This window comes from Oncorhynchus kisutch, linkage group LG18, assembly GCF_002021735.2.
Source record: "Oncorhynchus kisutch isolate 150728-3 linkage group LG18, Okis_V2, whole genome shotgun sequence".
Classification (NCBI taxonomy): Eukaryota; Metazoa; Chordata; class Actinopteri; order Salmoniformes; family Salmonidae; genus Oncorhynchus; species Oncorhynchus kisutch.
This window is the reverse complement of record NC_034191.2, coordinates 46,135,423-46,153,938: the sequence shown is the minus strand read 5'-3', so window position 1 is coordinate 46,153,938 and position 18,516 is coordinate 46,135,423. Positions and strand designations below refer to the sequence as shown.

General features: G+C 42.9%; 1 protein-coding gene across 1 annotated transcript; it reads left to right on the top strand.

The window, feature by feature from the left end:
- Window positions 1-7,417: 7,417 nt before the first annotated feature.
- Window positions 7,418-16,595, top strand: LOC109909340 (guanylate cyclase soluble subunit beta-2). The gene is made up of 16 exons (XM_020508408.2): window positions 7,418-7,576; window positions 7,842-7,915; window positions 8,156-8,250; window positions 8,668-8,828; window positions 8,990-9,089; window positions 9,228-9,499; window positions 9,808-9,868; window positions 10,021-10,124; window positions 11,866-12,082; window positions 12,314-12,634; window positions 13,418-13,566; window positions 13,725-13,871; window positions 14,233-14,387; window positions 14,671-14,879; window positions 15,209-15,340; window positions 15,593-16,595. Exons 1-16 carry the CDS (start codon window positions 7,484-7,486, stop codon window positions 15,775-15,777), a joined length of 2,475 nt encoding a protein of 824 aa, XP_020363997.1. The 5' UTR covers window positions 7,418-7,483; the 3' UTR covers window positions 15,778-16,595.
- The last annotated feature ends 1,921 nt before the right edge of the window (window positions 16,596-18,516 follow it).

The window sequence follows — 18,516 nt, the reverse complement described above, 5'->3', positions numbered from 1 at the left end:
CCATTCCCCCCAGAAATGTCCAGGAACTTGCAGGTGCCTTGGTGGAAGAGTGGGGTAACATCTTACAGCAAGAACTGGCAAATCTGGTGCAGTCCATGAGGAGAAGCACTGCAGTACTTAAATGCTGCTGGTGGCCACACCTGATACTGACTTTTGATTTTGAACCTCCCCCCCTTTGTTCAGGGACACATTATTCAATTTCTGTTAGTCACATGTCTGTGGAACTTGTTCCGGTTATGTCTCAGTTATTGAATCTTGTTGTGTTAATATTTGTATGAACATATGTTAAGTTTGCTGAAAATAAATGCAGTTAAAAAAAAAAACAGGCAGTCAGTTAAGAACACATTCTTATTTTCAATGACGGCCTAGGAACAGTGGGTTAACTGCCTGTTCAGGGGCAAAACGACAGATTTGTACCTTGTCAGCTCGGGGGTTTGAGCTAGCAACCTTCCGGTTACTAGTCTAACGCTCTAACCACTAGGCTACCCTGCCGCCCCAGTTGACAGTGAGAGGATGTTTTTTTTTCTGCTGAGTTCATATCAGTTAAATGGCCACTGATTATAATGAACTACCTTGTGAATATAAATTAATGTTAGGCCAAATATTGTTTTACAGATTCATTTACTTCTCCTATGGGACAAATGTTGGTTGATACTTGATAGATGAAGTCTCCTATGTAATGTTTTCCCTTAAAAAATATGAGAAATCCAAACCAGTTGCTGTGTACTGGACAAAGGGTTGCAAAGTTACTGGAATCTTCAGGAATTAACAGAAAATCAATCTATCATAACTTTGGTAATGTACAGTGCCTTCGTAAAGGCCCCTTGACTTTTTACAAATGTTGTTACCTTACAGCCGTACTCTAAAATTGATTAAATTAAACATTTCATCAGCAATCTACACACAATAACCCATAATCACAAAGCAAAAACAGGTTTTTAGACATTTTTGCAAATGTATTAAAAATAAAAAACACCTTATTTACATAAGTAATCAGACACTACTACAAGACTTGAAATTGAGCTCTGGTGCATCCTGTTTCCATTGATCATCCTTGAGATGTTTCTACAACTTCATTGGTGTCCACCTGTGGTCAATTAAATTGATTGGAAATTATTTGGAAAGGCACACAACTGTCTATAAAAGGTCCCACAGTTGTCAGAACAAAAACCAAGCCATGAGGTTGAAGGAATTGTCCGTAGAGCTCTGATGCAGGATTGTGTCAAAGCACAGATCTGGGGAAGGGTACCAAAAAATGTCTGCAGCATTGAAGGTCCCCAAGAACACAGAACCACCAAGACTCTTCCTAGAGCTGGCTGCCCGGCCAATCTGAGCAATTGGGGGAGAAGGGCCTTGGTCAGGGAGGTGACGAAGAACCCGATGGTCACTCTGACAGAGCTTTAGAGTTCCTCTGTGGAGATGGGAGAACCTTCCAGAAGGACAACCATCTCTGCAACAATCCACCAATCAGACCTTTATGGTAGAGTGGCCAGACGGAAGCCACTCCTCAGTAAGAGCCACATGACAGCCCGCTTGGAGTTTGCCAAAAGGTACCTAAAGACTCTCAGACCATGAGAAACAAGATTCTCTGGTCTGATGAAACCAAGATTGAACTATTTGGCCTGAATGCCAAGCGTCACGTCTGGAGGAAACCTGGCACCATCCTTACGGTAAAGCATGATGGAGGCTGTATCATGCTGTGGGGATGTTTTTCAGCGGCAGGGACTGGGAGACTAGTCAGGATCGAGGCAAACATGAACAGAGCAAAGCACAGAGATCCTTTTTTATAACCCTTTTTGTGGTATCCAGTTAGTAGTTACAGTCTTGTCGCTGCAACTTCAATACGGACTCGGGAGAGGCGAAGGTCGAGAGCCATGCCCATTTAACTCGGAAGCCAGCCGCACCAATGTGTCGGAGGAAACACCTTACACCTGACGACCGTGTCAGTGTGCATTGCGCCCGGGCTCCACAGGAATCGCTAGAGTGCGATGGGACAAGAACATCCCTGCCGGCCAAATCCTGTCCTGCACTGAAGTCAAGCCTCCACCGGTTTCTGCCCTTGAATGTCTGCATTGGACATCACTCGGCCTTCATGTACCACCACCCTCTCAATATATTATTAGTCAAATGCAGACTATACAACGCCAGAGTTCTATCCAAATATAAAGATAGCAAGCTTAGTTTGTCAACTTTTGATCACCTGACATGAGATTTTAACTACAGTCAGCAATTATTAGGAGGTACATATAATGTAGCCTACTTTTGTGATGTCCTATCTGCTCACATCGGAGAGAAAAATAAAGTTGAACTTTCTTCAGCTGTTTAATTGTCTTCTGCAGGGTAGCCCTGCATCTGTTATATTTTTGTTCAGTATATTTCCTTTAGCATCCTGTGTCGTGGGCTTATTCTTTTAAGATTGATATGTTCTAAGATATTTTGAGACCTTAAGGAGCATCAGGCCTACTGCTGGAATGTCTACCAATGGCATGTCCATCCTTTTGTTAAAAAACACACTGGTCACTCAAAACATTTCTAAAGTATAAATAGCCCACACTTTAGATGAGTCCACGCAAAAATACTTATCTAATGATAAGTAAATAGTTTATAGGGACCTATATTAAACATTTTATGAATGGAGTAATGATTAGTAAATAAAATATTTACTAATCCATTATAAACAAATAAAATAGCTTCTTAGCAAGAGCAATTTCTCAAGCAAGAATTTTGCTAGCTAGGACTGTCTGGGGAGTGGTCTGAGTAGGTAGAGGAAAACTCTGTTATCGATAGAGAGGTTTGGAAATCTATTTCATCTCTCTATTAACGAATTTAGGCCTGGTGATGTGACCAGGCAGGCCAAAATTCCATCCCACCAAAACAGGCTGAAATTTCAGGTGGTCTTTTCAAACAGCTCTTACAATAAAAGGGCATTATCATAATTGAACAATTTCACAGATTTATTCCAATCTCATAGTGTGGAAATATATACAGTATAAAACACGTCATTTTGTTATTCTGTGTGTGTGTGTGTGTGTGTGTGTGTGTGTGTGTGTGTGTGTGTGTGTGTGTGGTGGCGGGGGTTGGAAGGGGGGATAAGGAGGTGGGATGATGTAGATTCTTCTAATAATAGTCCATTGATATTGCGTATTATATTGAAATGGCACGCAACCATGAAACCGGGGCCCTTTGCACCCCGATATGATTTTCAACAACATTGGTGTGAACATATGCCTATTTAACTTTTCATTAGAAGTCACTTATGAATAATACAGGTGCACCTTGTGCTGGGGACAGTAAAATGTGCAGTTTTGTCACAAAACAAAATGCAACAGATGTCTCAAGTTTTGAGGGAGCATACAATTGGCATGCTGACTGCAAAAATGTTAACCAGAGCTGTTCCCAGATAATTTAATGTTAATTTATCTTCCATAAGCTGCCTCCAATGTCATATTGAAGAATTTGGCAGTGCATCCAACGGGCATCACAACCGCAGACCACGTGTAACCACGCCAGCCCAGGTTCCGGCTTCTACACCTGCAGGATCGTCTGAAACCAGCTGATAAAACTGTGGGTTTGCACAACCAAAGAATTTCTGCACAAACTGTCAGAAACCGTCTCAGAGAAAGTTATTTGCGTGCTTATCGTCCTCACCAGGGTCTTGACCTGACTGCAGTTCGGCGTTGCAACCAACTAAAGTGGGCAAATGCTCACTTTCGATGACCACTGGCACGTTGTAGATGTGTGCTCTTCAAGGATGCATCCCTGTTTCAACTGTACCAGGCAGATGGCATACAACTTGTATGGCGTTGTGTGGGCGAGCAGTTTGGTGATGTCAACGTTGTGAACAGAGTGCCCCATGGTGGTGGTGGGGTTATGGAATGGGCAGGCATAAGCTACGGACAACGAATACAATTCCATTTTATCGATGGCAATTTGAATGCACAGAGATACCGTGACGAGATCCTGAGGCCCATTGTCGTGCCATTCATCTTCCGGCATCACCTCATGTTTCAGCAAGATAATGCACAACCCCATGTCGCAAGGATCTGTACACAATTTCTGGAAGCTGAATATTTCCCAGTTCTTCCATGGCCTGCATACAGTGCCTTGCGAAAGTATTCGGCCCCCTTGAACTTTGCGACCTTTTGCCACATTTCAGGTTTCAAACATAAAGATACAAAACTGTATTTTTTTGTGGGGAATCAACAACAAGTGGGACACAATCATGAAGTGGAACAACATTTATTGGATATTTCAAACTTTTTTAACAAATTAAAAACTGAAAAATTGGGCATGCAAAATTATTCAGCCCCCTTAAGTTAATACTTGTAGCGCCACCTTTTGCTGCGTTTACAGCTGTAAGTCGCTTGGGGTATGTCTCTATCAGTTTTGCACATCGAGAGACCGAAATTTTTTCCCATTCCTCCTTGCAAAACAGCTCGAGCTCAGTGAGGTTGGATGGAGAGCATTTGTGAACAGCAGTTTTCAGTTCTTTCCACAGATTCTCGATTGGATTCAGGTCTGGACTTTGACTTGGCCATTCTAACACCTGGATATGCTTATTTTTGAACCATTCCATTGTAGATTTTGCTTTATGTTTTGGATCATTGTCTTGTTGGAAGACAAATCTCCGTCCCAGTCTCAGGTCTTTTGCAGACTCCATCAGGTTTTCTTCCAGAATGGTCATGTATTTGGCTCCATCCATCTTCCCATCAATTTTAACCATCTTCCCTGTCCCTGCTGAAGAAAAGCAGGCCCAAACCATGATGCTGCCACCACCATGTTTGACAGTGGGGATGGTGTGTTCAGGGTGATGAGCTGTGTTGCTTTTACGCCAAACATAACGTTTTGCATTGTTGCCAAAAAGTTCAATTTTGGTTTCATCTGACCAGAGCACCTTCTTCCACATGTTTGGTGTGTCTCCCAGGTGGCTTGTGGCAAACTTCCACTCTTCCATAAAGGCCAGATTTTTGCAATATACGACTGATTGTTGTCCTATGGACAGAGTCTCCCACCTCAGCTGTAGATCTCTGCAGTTCATCCAGTGTGGTGTGGGGGCTGTGCTTTGGCAAAGTGGGTGGGGTTATATCCTTCCTGTTTGGCCCTGTCCGGGGGTGTCCTCGGATGGGGCCACAGTGTCTCCTGACCCCTCCTGTCTCAGCCTCCAGTATTTATGCTGCAGTAGTTTATGTGTCGGGGGGCTGGGGTCAGTTTGTTATATCTGGAGTACTTCTCCTGTCCTATTCGGTGTCCTGTGTGAATCTAAGTGTGCGTTCTCTAATTCTCTCCTTCTCTCTTTCTTTCTCTCTCTCGGAGGACCTGAGCCCTAGGACCATGCCCCAGGACTACCTGACATGATGACTCCTTGCTGTCCCCAGTCCACCTGGCCATGCTGCTGTTCCAGTTTCAACTGACCTGAGCCCTAGGACCATGCCCCAGGACTACCTGACATGATGACTCCTTGCTGTCCCCAGTCTACCTGGCCATGCTGCTGCTCCAGTTTCAACTTCCACCTGACTGTGCTGCTGCTCTAGTTTCAACTGTTCTGCCTTATTATTATTCGACCATGCTGGTCATTTATGAACATTGAACATCTTGGCCATGTTCTGTTATAATCTCCACCCGGCACAGCCAGAAGAGGACTGGCCACCCCACATAGCCTGGTTCCTCTCTAGGTTTCTTCCTAGGTATTGGCCTTTCTAGGGAGTTTTTCCTAGCCACCGTGCTTCTACACCTGCATTGCTTGCTGTTTGGGGTTTTAGGCTGGGTTTCTGTACAGCACTTTGAGATATCAGCTGATGTACGAAGGGCTATATAAATAAATTTGATTTGATTTGATTTTGATCCAGAGTGATCATGGGCCTCTTGGCTGCATCTCTGATCAGTCTTCTCCTTGTATGAACTGAAAGTTTAGAGGGACGGCCAGGTCTTGGTAGATTTGCAGTGGTCTGATACTTCTTCCATTTCAATATTATCGCTTGCACAGTGCTCCTTGGGATGTTTAAAGCTTGGGAAATCTTTTTGTATCCAAATCCGGCTTTAAACTTTTTCACAACAGTATCTCGGACCTGCCTGGTGTGTTCCTTGTTCTTCATGATGCTCTCTGCGCTTTTAACGGACATCTGAGACTATCACAGTGCAGGTACATTTATACGGAGACTTGATTACACACAGGTGGATTGTATTTATCATCATTAGTCATTTAGGTCAACATTGGATCATTCAGAGATCCTCACTCTCTGGAGAGAGTTTGCTGCACTGAAAGTAAAGGGGCTGAATAATTTTGCACGCCCAATTTTTCAGTTTTTGATTTGTTAAAAAAGTTTGAAATATCCAATAAATGTCGTTCCACTTCATGATTGTGTCCCACTTGTCGTTGATTCTTCACAAAAAAATACAGTTTTATATCTTTATGTTTGAAGCCTGAAATGTGGCAAAAGGTCGCAAAGTTCAAGGGGGCCGAATACTTTCGCAAGGCACTGTACTCACCAGACATGTCAACCATTGAGCATGTTTCTGTGGATCGACGAGTACGACAGTCTGTTCCAGTTCCCGTCAATATCCAGCAACTTCGCGCAGCCATTTCAGAGGATTGGGACAACATTCCAGAGGACACAATCAACAGCTTGAACAACTCTATGTGAAGGAGATGTGTCACGCTGCATGAAGCAAATGGTGGTCTTACCAGATACTGAATGGTTTTCTGATCCACGCCCCTACCTTTTTTAAGGTATCTGTGAACAATGCATATAGTGAAGAAACATCGTGCCGTCACCGTTCCTCAACAATGAATATGTGTATTCACAGTCATGTGAAATCCATAGATTATGGCCTAATGAATTTATTTCAATTGACTGATTTCCTTATATGAACTGTAACTCAGTAAAATCTTTGACATTTTTGCATGTTTTGTTTTATATTTTTGTTCAGTGTATTTGGTTGTTTGTATTTATTGATTTTTTTAAACAATTACTATTTGTTATTATAATTATTCTTGCATTTTTGTGTGAAAAGCTTGTGATGCTAAATGTTTTCATCTATCTGCCTAGGGACTACAGATTAAAACTAGCCAACTGGCTAGTCCATCACATTTACAGAAATGTTAATTAATAATATTGTCCCTGTTAAATAAATAAATTAGTCGTTTTATTTCAAATATTTCATCTAAACCATTTGTTGAACGTCACATTGGTAGCCTAATGCGAATTAGAACTTCTGCACCTAGATGCCACTGCGTGTACGGAGTTGAGATCAGCACATCTATCGCCTGAACACTCATCTGTACCGCATCGCGCACCAACGCTCTCGCCAACAGCTGGAGATGGGTGAACGGCTTTCTTCAGTCACTGTTCGATGCGCAGCGGCAGAAGTGACGGAATAAGGAGCTGAAGCTTTTGTGTATATACAGGATATAGGCCTAGGCATATCACTTTAATTAAATATATTCAGGTAGGCTGTCGACGGAGATAATGTTGTGCGTTAGAGTATGTGGTCAACTTGGGGTCGTGTTCGTGCAAGGATACATTGGGAATTAAGGTTTTTAAACAAAGTGTCGGCAGAATCCAAACCAAAAGAGATGGTAAGTTGTGTGTGTCGACCCATCAATTAACTCATAGTGATAGATAGTCAAAACTGATATGTTACAGTATAGGCAAGCATATGTTGTATAGGTTACTGGACTGAACTGTTCGAAAATCATGACTCAATGTGTTTCCAGCCTGTATGCCTACTCATTAGTCTTATTAGGCTACATGGACGATTCAACAGGCTATGTCACTCTTACCTATATAAATATAGCCTATATTTTATGAATGGCATCAAAATCAAAAATGTTCTCTCTGCAGTATGGATTTATCAATACCTGTTTGAAGTCGCTGGTTGTTGACAAGTTTGGCGAGGAGACATGGATGAAGCTCAGGTAACACTGTTATTAATTAACACTAACATCATATTAGACAACGTGAATATCTCTTGATTAATTGTAATAATATGTTGCGTAATTCCAGAAGGTGGCGTTAAAGGCTCGCATTGAGCACGGCCCCTCAGCGTGGACCTATATGCTAACTAATTGATGGATTCATTCACTGCTTTCTGTTTATTGGTCATCAATGGGATGTGTAACCTGCTGAAATGATCTCATCATCATAATTATATGCAGAGATGAGGCCGGGGTTCAAGATACATTCTTGACATATGAAGTGTACAAAGACGACATCACCATGCAACTGGTGGCTGCGGCCTGCAAGCTACTTGGTAGGCTAATTTTCATTATTTGATTAATAATGTCATATCAATGTAGCTCTGGACCAGTAACGATCTGGAGCTAATATATATATTCTGAGAGGTGTTATAAAAGCGTACATTTCCATGCCAATCACGGTTACTTCCAGATTATGAATTATAATTCAAGTCATGGATTGAGAAATAGCTACAAAAAATTAAGAATCATTTTAGAATAGTGCATTTCTTGCACTGCATGGCTTGATTTGAAATGGAATCGAAACTCTATTGCTGACAGGCAAAATACATGACTCAAGAGGATGATACAAATACATATTATAAATATTACATGATAGAACAAAATGTGTTTTATGTGATGTTTTACGTAAAGGCGTACATGTTGGTATTAACCTATATATTCATTAGGCCTACTTTATTTTCTATTCGAAGATGTTAAACCAGAGGTGGTGTTGAGACAATTTGGGGAATACTTTTTTGACTTTTGTAAACGATCTGGATACGACCACATGCTACGGACTCTGGGAGGGAACCTGTTCGAGTTTATAGAGAATCTGGATGCACTGCACAGCTACCTCGCCCTTTCTTACAAGGTATAATGTGTGTGTGTGTGTGTGTAGCCTACTCTATTATAGCCTACTTTATTGATATAGGTATATATGTGATAATCAATCTATAAATAGTGGACAATGGACACAAGTCATATTTTGGACAGAAAAAAACTGTGTCAAATGATTTGGAAATATGCTTGCAGGAGATGAACGCGCCATCATTTAGAGCGGAGAGGAACGGTGACGGCACGATGTTTCTTCACTATTACTCCGACCGCCGAGGCCTATGCCAAATTGTACCCGGTAATTATGCTGAATGCTGATAGATTAAATTATTGACGTTAAGAACAAATGTGTTAAACAACTTAATACACTCAATATCGTGAGATTTTAGCGTGCGTAAAAGTAGGAAAGTGAAACGACTGTTTCCCATTTCCACAGGTATCATTGAAGCTGTAGCAAAAGACTTCTTCAACAGCGAGATAACGATGGAAATCGTCAACCAAATAGAGGAACTAGAGAGGACAGGAAAGAAGGAGCATGTAGTATTCCTTGTCACTCAGAAACCGACATTTTCGAATGTAATGTGCAGTAACAAGCTCTCACAAACACCGCCATGTTTGCCAAGAGGCCCCAGGCGCAACGCAATGCACTGGAACCCAAACAGGGAGGTAAAATCCGGGTCAGGACAACAGATGACCCACAAATCATTGGCTTGCATCCTAAATGGCACCCTATTCTCTTGATAGTACACCACTTTTGACCAGGGCTCATAGGTAATAGGGTGATATTTGCGATGCATACATAGGCTACAGAAACAAGCAGATGCCATCTCTGAGGCTCTCCAAAGAATTGTCCCAAAACTATCTCAATAACCCAACCCAACACAGCCAATTTTCCATATGGTTTAAAAGTGAACCTTTTTATGCAATTTAACCATAACACGAATTTCCTCCAATGTGTCCCTCACCCCATCTATCAGGACATACAGAAATCATTGCAGAGGAAACTCCAGTCTCAGGGATTTTCCATGTGTCGGAACCACTGGGAGACTGTGAGGGGGTTGGTCCAGCTTGGGAAGGGTAAAGACCAAATATCTCATCATTCCTTTTCTAATGGATTGGCTCAGTCCACCTCAGATATCGATAAAGCCTGTCTATTCCATCTTGCTTGTCAAGATATCTCTAATCTTGATACCCTTACTATCATTAATAGATGTTTACTTCAATCATAGGCAAACTCTTGAGAGGATTTGAGCCAGTCTACCCGAAGAACCTTTGCATCGACCTGAAGACATTTTGCAATGCCTTTCCCTTCCATATAGTGTTCGACAAGGAGGTACAAAAGTATTATTATTTCCCAGATTCCCTCTTGGTATTGAGTACATGCACTGTAAATGTATATACCTAAAAAAAATGTGTTTAGTAAATTTGTTTGGTTTTCTCAATTGAAAAAAATTGACATTTGTTGAAACTAAATATATCATTCAGTGCCAACAGTTACAAACTTTTCCCCATTGGTTAAGCCGAATAGATAACATAAATACAAAACTAAATGGCTACACCCCATTGTTTATGTTGTACCAAGTTGATTTTTCACTTTGGAGTTACCTATCCAAATTTCTTCAATTGGGTTACAAGCAATTAAATCAGTTTCCTGTTAATCAAGATATTAAGTTGGTTCCATTACATGAAATAATGACTCCAAATGCTTTCTTTCCATAAGAATTTGACATGAACTGGTTACCAATATTGTAACCAAGTGGTGACCGTCTCATCAATTGAATCCTTTCCAGGCTCTTTAGAGTCACAGTACTTACAGAGATATCATAGAAAGATAAATGTCAAAATTGTTCAACTTCATATTCATCATCTCCAGCACCACCCCAACATGTGAAAACGGCACGTTTTTATATTTTGTAGTAAAAAAAGACATAGGAAGTGAAGTGTTCCAATAACGTCATTGGTGTGCATCATGGGATTTTAACCAATCATGAGGAGGCATTGCCTACTTATTGCTTGTTAATTGTCTACTAATTGGTTGATGATGTCATTGGAAACACTTACCTTCTTTTATCTTTTTTACTTCAAAACATAGAAATGTGTCATTTTCACATAGGTATGTTGATGTTGGGGTGTTGCTGGAGATGATGAATATGAAGTACTTTTTAATTAAATTTCCCTTTAAGATTCAGTGCTGGCAGTGAACATATAATCATCAAAAAAACAACAACACATTACTTAGAATGACATTCACTCTCATAGGTGGCTAAAAATAACAAACTGAAAGCCACGCCCCTGTAGGCCATGCTGGGGCGGCAGTGTAGCCTAGTGGTTAGAGCATTGGACTAGTAACCGAAAGGTTGCAAGTTCAAATCCCCGAGCTGACAAGGTACAAAATCTGTCGTTCTGCCCTTGAACAGGCAGTTAACCCACTGTTCCTAGGCCGTCATTGAAAATAAGAATTTGTTCTTAACTGACTTGCCTAGCAAAATAAAGGTAAAAAAATAAAAAATAAAAAAAGGCTTCCAAATCTTCTGATGGGTGCAATGTAGCGGTGGCAGCCTACCGCTATGTGGTGTTGAAAGCAATTTATAAGCTTTCATTCAATTAAAAACATCACATGATCTTTCAAATTCTTTATTTGATTCATACAAATTGAATAGAATAGGTTGATTGAACCAAAGCTCAATTTTGGATCATGTCAATCAGAAAAAGCACTTCAGATGAACAACCGTGCCTTCCCACTTTTTACAGCGTGGTTTAGTAATGCCAGGTAATCACTGGGATGGTTTCCCGGACACAGATTAGGCCTAGTCTAAAAAGCATTCTCAATGAGGAATCTCAATTAGAAGTGCTTCTTAGTCCAGGACTGGGCTTAAAATGTGTCCAGAAACGGGCCCTTTATGTAGATATGAATTGTAATCTTAATACCTGGAGTAAGGCTGCTGAAGTGCAATGCTTTTGACCAGAGCCCTATTGACCCTCGTTAAAAGTAGTGCACTGCAGTCTGCATATAGGGAATAGGGTGACATTTGGGACCCAGCCTGAATCTCTGCTCTCTGGTCCAACCCCTGTAGCTGATGGTGAGACAGGCGGGGGTGAACGTCCAGAAGATCGTCCCCGGGCTGCAGACCATGAGCATTCACCTGGATCAGTACTTCAGTATCGTCCACCCCGAGGTCACCTTCACCATCTCCAGCATCAGGAAGTTCATCAACAGCCACTTTGTCCTGCAGACGCGACGGGACATGATGCCCGAGGCCTGGAGGGATAGACCCATGCTGGAGCTCAGAGGTGGAATTAATGAATGAACGGATGAATGAACAGATGATGTAATGAAAAACTGGATGGATGAATGCATGGATGGATAATAGAAGGAAGAAATACATGAATGATTATTTGTTATTGAGTCATGCCACTTATGCAACCTATCCCACCATAACCATTTAACAGAAACACACACATCCCCCCTCCATTTAATTTCACCTCTCTCTTTATCTCGACCCCTCACTCCCCTGTTCCCAGGTCAGATGTTGTGGATGGAGTCTCTGCAGTGCATGCTGTACCAGGCCTCCCCTTTGCTGCGGAGCCTCCACGAGCTGGAGGAGCGGAGCATGCACATCTCTGACATCGCCCCTCACGACGTCACGCGGGACCTCATCCTGCTCAACCAGCAGCGGCTGGCCGAGATGGAGCTCTCCAACCAGCTTGAGAGGAAGAAGGAGGAGCTCCGACACCTGTCCCAGCATCTGGAGGAGGAGAGGACCAAGACGGAGAACCTGCTGTACGCCATGCTGCCCAAACATGTGGCCAACCAGCTGAAGGAGGGGAAGAGAGTGGAAGCAGGTGAATGACACAGGGAGAGGAGAGATGGGGAGAGTAGAATAGAGGAGAGGAAAGATGCAGAGAAGCGAGTTGAGGAGAGAAGAGGAAAGGAGAGGGAATAAGTAGAGAGGAGATGTGGGGAGAGGAGAGGAGAGTAGGGGAGAAAAGGTGAGGAAAGGAGAGAAGGGAAGAAAGTAGAGAAGATGAGAGTAAAAAAGATAATTGGTGAGAAAATAATTGGTGAGAGGATTGGTGGTGTGTGAAATGCCCTAGTAGGGCCAAACACTCCTTTGCCAAAACCTGTACACAGTAGCCTATGCCTCCCTTGCTCTGACACACAACAGACAGTAGAGATGTACAGAGTGGAATTGGGGGGATTTTTGAAGGATATTTCCCTGCCTTGCTGCAGTGTATTACATATTTAATGAAGGCATGAATTACAGATTGAAACAGCACCACGACACAGCCAGCGGCTCCCAGACACATCTGTCTTTGAAGCACAGTACACAGACAGACAGACAAACAAACATAGGCGCAGACAGACGGACACAGACAGCTAGAAAGACAGACAGACATACAGAGATGCAAACAGACTCTCATCCTTCATGCATGAACAGTACACACACATGCGCACACACAAAATGTATTGATATGAAGCAACAGGTCAGCTACATGTGGATAAGTATTAAGCAGAATAACTAGTTTTCACTATTGTTCTCGACATTGTAAAAGGACTGAAACAGTGGTATATTAATGGAAATGGCCATATGGTCGGTGGTGGTTGTGGTTATGTTTGCTCTAAAGGAGAGTTCAAGGAGTGCACCATCCTCTTCAGTGATGTGGTCACCTTCACCAACATCTGCTCGGAGTGTGAGCCCATCCAGATCGTCAACATGCTTAACTCCATGTACCTCAAGTTCGACCGGCTCACCACAGTACACACAGTTTACAAGGTAACAAAATATTTAAACATTTATCATTCATAATTGAAACATCTTGCGAATTATTCTACATATCCATCTATTCATTCATCTAGACCAGGCAGCCTGGAATAGCCATTCCAGTACTTAACTCATCGATATCAATCTGCCTGTGGTTGTGTCTGCATCAGGTGGAGACCATAGGTGATGCCTACATGGTGGTAGGTGGCGTGCCCATCCCAGTGTCCAGCCATGCTGAGAGGGTGGCCAACTTCGCCCTGGGCATGGTCATAGCAGCTAGGGAGGTCATCAACCCCATCACAGGGGGGCCTATCCAGGTGAGACCCACAGATGGCTGGTGTGTTTGAATGCTGGATAGATTTTTCACAATATTTTTGTAACATCTCTGTTCTATTGATCCAAATCCAAAGGGTTGTAATTTCCATGCCCTTGTCTTTCTTTTTGAGCTGATCTTTCTCAGTTCTCCTGCTAGTTTATTATCACAATACAATACCTCTCTCTGTGTCTGAGGCTGGTCTAGTGGGCAACGCAGCCGCCAGCAGCACATAAAGGTCAACCCCCATTGTGGATAAGAATCCTTCCACTAGTCAATGCTCATTTCCACCTATTTCTGTCTCAATAAAGTAAAAATATCCCACAAAATATATTTTAAAAACAAACAATACCTCTCTGCTGTAGATCCGGGTGGGTGTACACAGCGGGCCAGTTCTAGCTGGTGTGGTGGGGGAGAAGATGCCTCGGTACTGCCTGTTCGGAGACACAGTAAACACGGCGTCTCGCATGGAGAGCCACGGCCTCCCCAACATGATCCACCTCAGCCCCAGTGTTTACCTGTAAGACCTCAGCTCATGTCACATGACTGAACTGCAGGAAATTAAATCAATCAAGCAATCGATCAAGAAAGCAAACCAGCAATTTATTTAGAAAGCCCTTTTTACATCAAATGTTGTCAAAAGTGCTTGATGATTGGTTGGATGATGGACTGATTTATTGATTTATTAATTGAGTGCTTGGTTGGTTGAGCCCATAGGGCTCTGTTCAAAAGTAGTGCACTATATAAGGGAAAGGGTTCCATTTGGGAAGCAGGCTTTGTTTTTATATGTCTTCCTCCTCCAGGGTTCTGAAAGACAAGGGCTTCATGATCCAGGAGCGAGGGGAGATCGATGTGAAGGGGAAGGGCAGGATGTCCACCTACTTCCTGGAAGGGAACCTGACCACCACGGAGCACGAGATCATGGGCCGTTCAGTTAAGGAGGCCGACTCGGGCCGTGCATCTGTACAGTCGGCACGGGACTGCAACACAGAGGCAGCCCTGTACAGACCGGGTAAACAAGGTTCTCCTGTCTGTCTGCCTCTCAACTACTCAACTACTAAAAATACACACCTTTATAAATATATAGTACACCTGAGAAAATGTCTTAGATGTGTGTCTAACCTTGTTGCACCTTATTTGTGTGTCTAATTTGAGGTAGCTCAGCCTCAGTGTGCATTATTTCAACAGGTTTTCTGTTCCCCGATATTTATGGCGCATTTAGTCATAATCACCACAGAGATAAACACTAACCCCATTCTAGCTTCCCTTTCATGGCTGTGGTATATTGTTAATGCCTCACTCTAAAGCTAGACCTCTTTGTTGTAATCTATGATCCCACAGCCATCCAGAGGGTGCAGAGTGAGGACAGGAATCCTGTAGTGCCCATGGAGTATGGAGACAGCCTGGCCGACCCGCCGCCCTCAGTCCAGCTCACTGAACCCCAGCCAAAAGTCAGAGCCAAGAGCTTCAAAGGTGCCTCCTCCTCTTTCTTTTATTCAATAATTCATTCTTTCTTTTTATTGAATGATATTCTTTAATGTGTACATTTTATTTAAGTATTATATTTGTAGTATCTTGTATTCTTTATCTTATTCTAAGATGATCTTTAAGTCACAGGTAAAAGACTGCGCCTCCATTTCTTTTACATTTCTCCTATTCGTTACCTCCATTGCCTTCCACTCTACCTGCAGTGGTGACTCACGGGGAGGTGTGTGTGTTTCACAGGAAAACCTCGGGACTCAGAGAGCTACGGCAGTCTCCACAGTGACAACAAGTCAGTGGAGGGAGGTCTCCCCAAATCAGACCACCAGCTGACCAGAGCAACCTTGTCCCAGAGTCCCACTCCCATAGAGGCTGAGGCTCCTCATTCCACCAAACACATCCGGACCAGTTTCTGTGTGGTCCTCTGAGCTGTTGTAGTACTATCCAGACTAGTCACTGTAGCCCCGTTTATACCTGTTGCTAACACATATGTCCTTGATCCTGATCTTGTCATCATTCTGATTGTGCCCACATTTTAGCTGTTGCTATTAAATATTAAAATGTGTCTCTTATCCTTGTGACCAGATTTCCTGGTACCTCCAAGTATGCAATACAATAATTTAAGACACATATTGATAAGTCAATGGTGCCAACTATCAATGATTTTAGAGGGAGGGATAATGATGATTTAACAAGTTTTACTGTCCAGATCCGCCTAAGATATTCAGACACAATGCTTCCCTAACTACCTCCAGAGGTTGTCAGGAACATGAGATCACAATACATATTCTAATCGTATACACCTGTCTAAAAAGGTGGGCACAATTTGAATGTGAACAAGATCAGGCAAAGGACGCATGTTAGCACCAGGTATAAACTGAGCTTAAGTGACCCACCCATTCAATTGGATCACAACTGCTGGAATATTAGCAGAATATCATCTCTGCTGATGAGCCTATACTCTGAGACTACAGTGTTTTATGAATATTGAAATTACAGTGTCTATGTTCATCTTGCTAATGTTTCATTATGTGATCTCTCCCCCAGAGCACTGCTATCTATGTGATATATAGAAGTCAAATGTAACCAGACTAGTACCTCTGGTCCAGGGCACTATGAACCAAGATGGCGGAGCAGTAAGACGTGTTTGTTTCCTTCCCATGTTTTTCTTTCTTTTTTTTGTATACATGTCATTATATTTCAATCTCTTTTTTCCATTTTCGAATTAAATATACCTTCTTGCAAACCCGCCTCACCCAATGTGGTACGGATCTGCTACTTTTTAGACCTTATAACTGGAACCTCCATCATCAGCTAGCAAGTTAATAAGCTACTAGCTTTTTAGTCATTGTTAGCCACTGCTAGCGGTCTTTATCTTTAGCTCGGACTCCAGCCGCTTTAGCCCGGATAACCTGGATAATACCTGCCAGTCTGCACAGCACGATATCAGCCCTGAGCATATCGGACTGCTTTTTTCCTCCACTACATCACCAGATTCCTGCTGCAAGCTCTGGACTATTACACCGGATCTTCGCAGCTAGCTAGTTGCTACCGAGTGGCTATTGTGGCTAACGCCCTTGTCCAGAAGCATCCACCAGCTAGCCTCGGGCTAGGCCCATGTCCCGTCTAGCAAACGAAGTACACCAATTACATCTGCTGATGTAATTGATGATGTAATTCGGCCGATGTGCTCTCAACCGACCTCTGTGTCGTGGATGTTGGTGTTGATCTATCTGCTAGCCCCGACCTGCTAGCTTCCTGAACGCCGTGTCTCCCGCTCCCTGTTTCATCATTGCTGCTCACTGCAATCTGGTTTCCGAGCTGGTCACGGGTGCACCTCAGCCACACTTAAGGTCCTAAACGATATCATAAACACCATCAATAAAAGACAGTACTGTGCAGCCATCTTCATCGACCTGTCCAAGGCCTTCGACTCTGTCAATCACCGTATTCTTATCGGCAGACTCAACAGCCTTGGTTTCTCTAATGACAGCCTCGCCTGGTTCACAAACATCTTCTCAGATATAGTTCAGTGTGTCAAATCAGAGGGCCTGTTGTCCGGACCTCTGGCAGTCTCTATGGGGGTGCCACAGGGTTCAATTCTCGGGACGACTCTTTTCTCTGTATATGTAAATGATGTCGCTCTTGCTGCAGGTGATTCTTTGATCCAAATCTACACAGATGACACCATTCTGTATACACCTGGCCCTTCTTTGGACACTGTGTTAACAAACCTCCAAACGAGATTCAACGCCATATAACACTCCTTCCGTGGCCTCCAACTGTTCTTAAATGCTAGTAAAACTAAATGCATGCTCTTCAACCGATCGCTGCCCGCACCCGCCCGCCCGACTAGCGTCACTACTCTGGACGGTTCTGACTTGTCTGGCTAGACACCTAGGTATTTATCATTGTCCACATATTCACATTTATAGTTGTCCACATATTCACATACTCTCCTTCCAGACTCACATTAAGCATCTCCAATCCAAAGTTAAATCTAGAATTGGATTCCTATTTCGCAACAAAGCCTTCTTCACTCATGCTGCCAAACATACCCTCGTAAAACTGACCATCCTCCCGATCCTTGACTTTGGCGATGTCATTTACAAAATAGCCTCTAACACTCTACTCAGCAAATTGGATGCAGTCTATCACAGTGCCATCCGTTTTGTCACCAAAGCCCCATATACTACCCACCACTGCTACCTGTATGCTCTCGTTGGCTGGTCCTCGCTACATATTGGTGGCCAAACCCACTGGCTCCAGGTCATCTATAAGTCTTTGCTATGTAAAGTGCCGCCTTATCTCAGCTCACTGGTCACCATAGCAACAACCACCCGTAGCACGTGCTCCAGCAGGTATATTTCACTGGTCATCCCCAAAGCCAACACCTACTTTGGCCGCCTTTCCTTCCAGTTCTCTGCTGCCAATGACTGGAACGAATTGCAAAAATCACTGAAGTTGGAGACATATCACCCTCGCTAACTTTAAGCGTCAGCTGTCAAAGCAGTTTACCAATCGCTGCAGCTGCTCACAGCCCATCCAAGCAACTACCTACCTCATCCCCATATTTGTTTATGTTTTTCTGATCTTTTGCACACCAGTATTTCTACTTGCACATCCTCATCTGCACATATATCACTCCAGTGTAAATTGCTAAATTG

What these genes read in the sequence shown, in the direction of transcription:
- LOC109909340 (XM_020508408.2), top strand. Translation starts at nt 7,484, where the DNA reads ATGTGGTCAACTTGGGGTCGTGTTCGTGCAAGGATACATTGGGAATTA. An exon ending in CAGTACACACAGTTTACAAG is followed by an intron (nt 13,567 to 13,724) that starts GTAACAAAATAT and finishes TGTCTGCATCAG; the next exon opens with GTGGAGACCATAGGTGATGC. An exon ending in TCACAGGGGGGCCTATCCAG is followed by an intron (nt 13,872 to 14,232) that starts GTGAGACCCACA and finishes TCTCTGCTGTAG; the next exon opens with ATCCGGGTGGGTGTACACAG.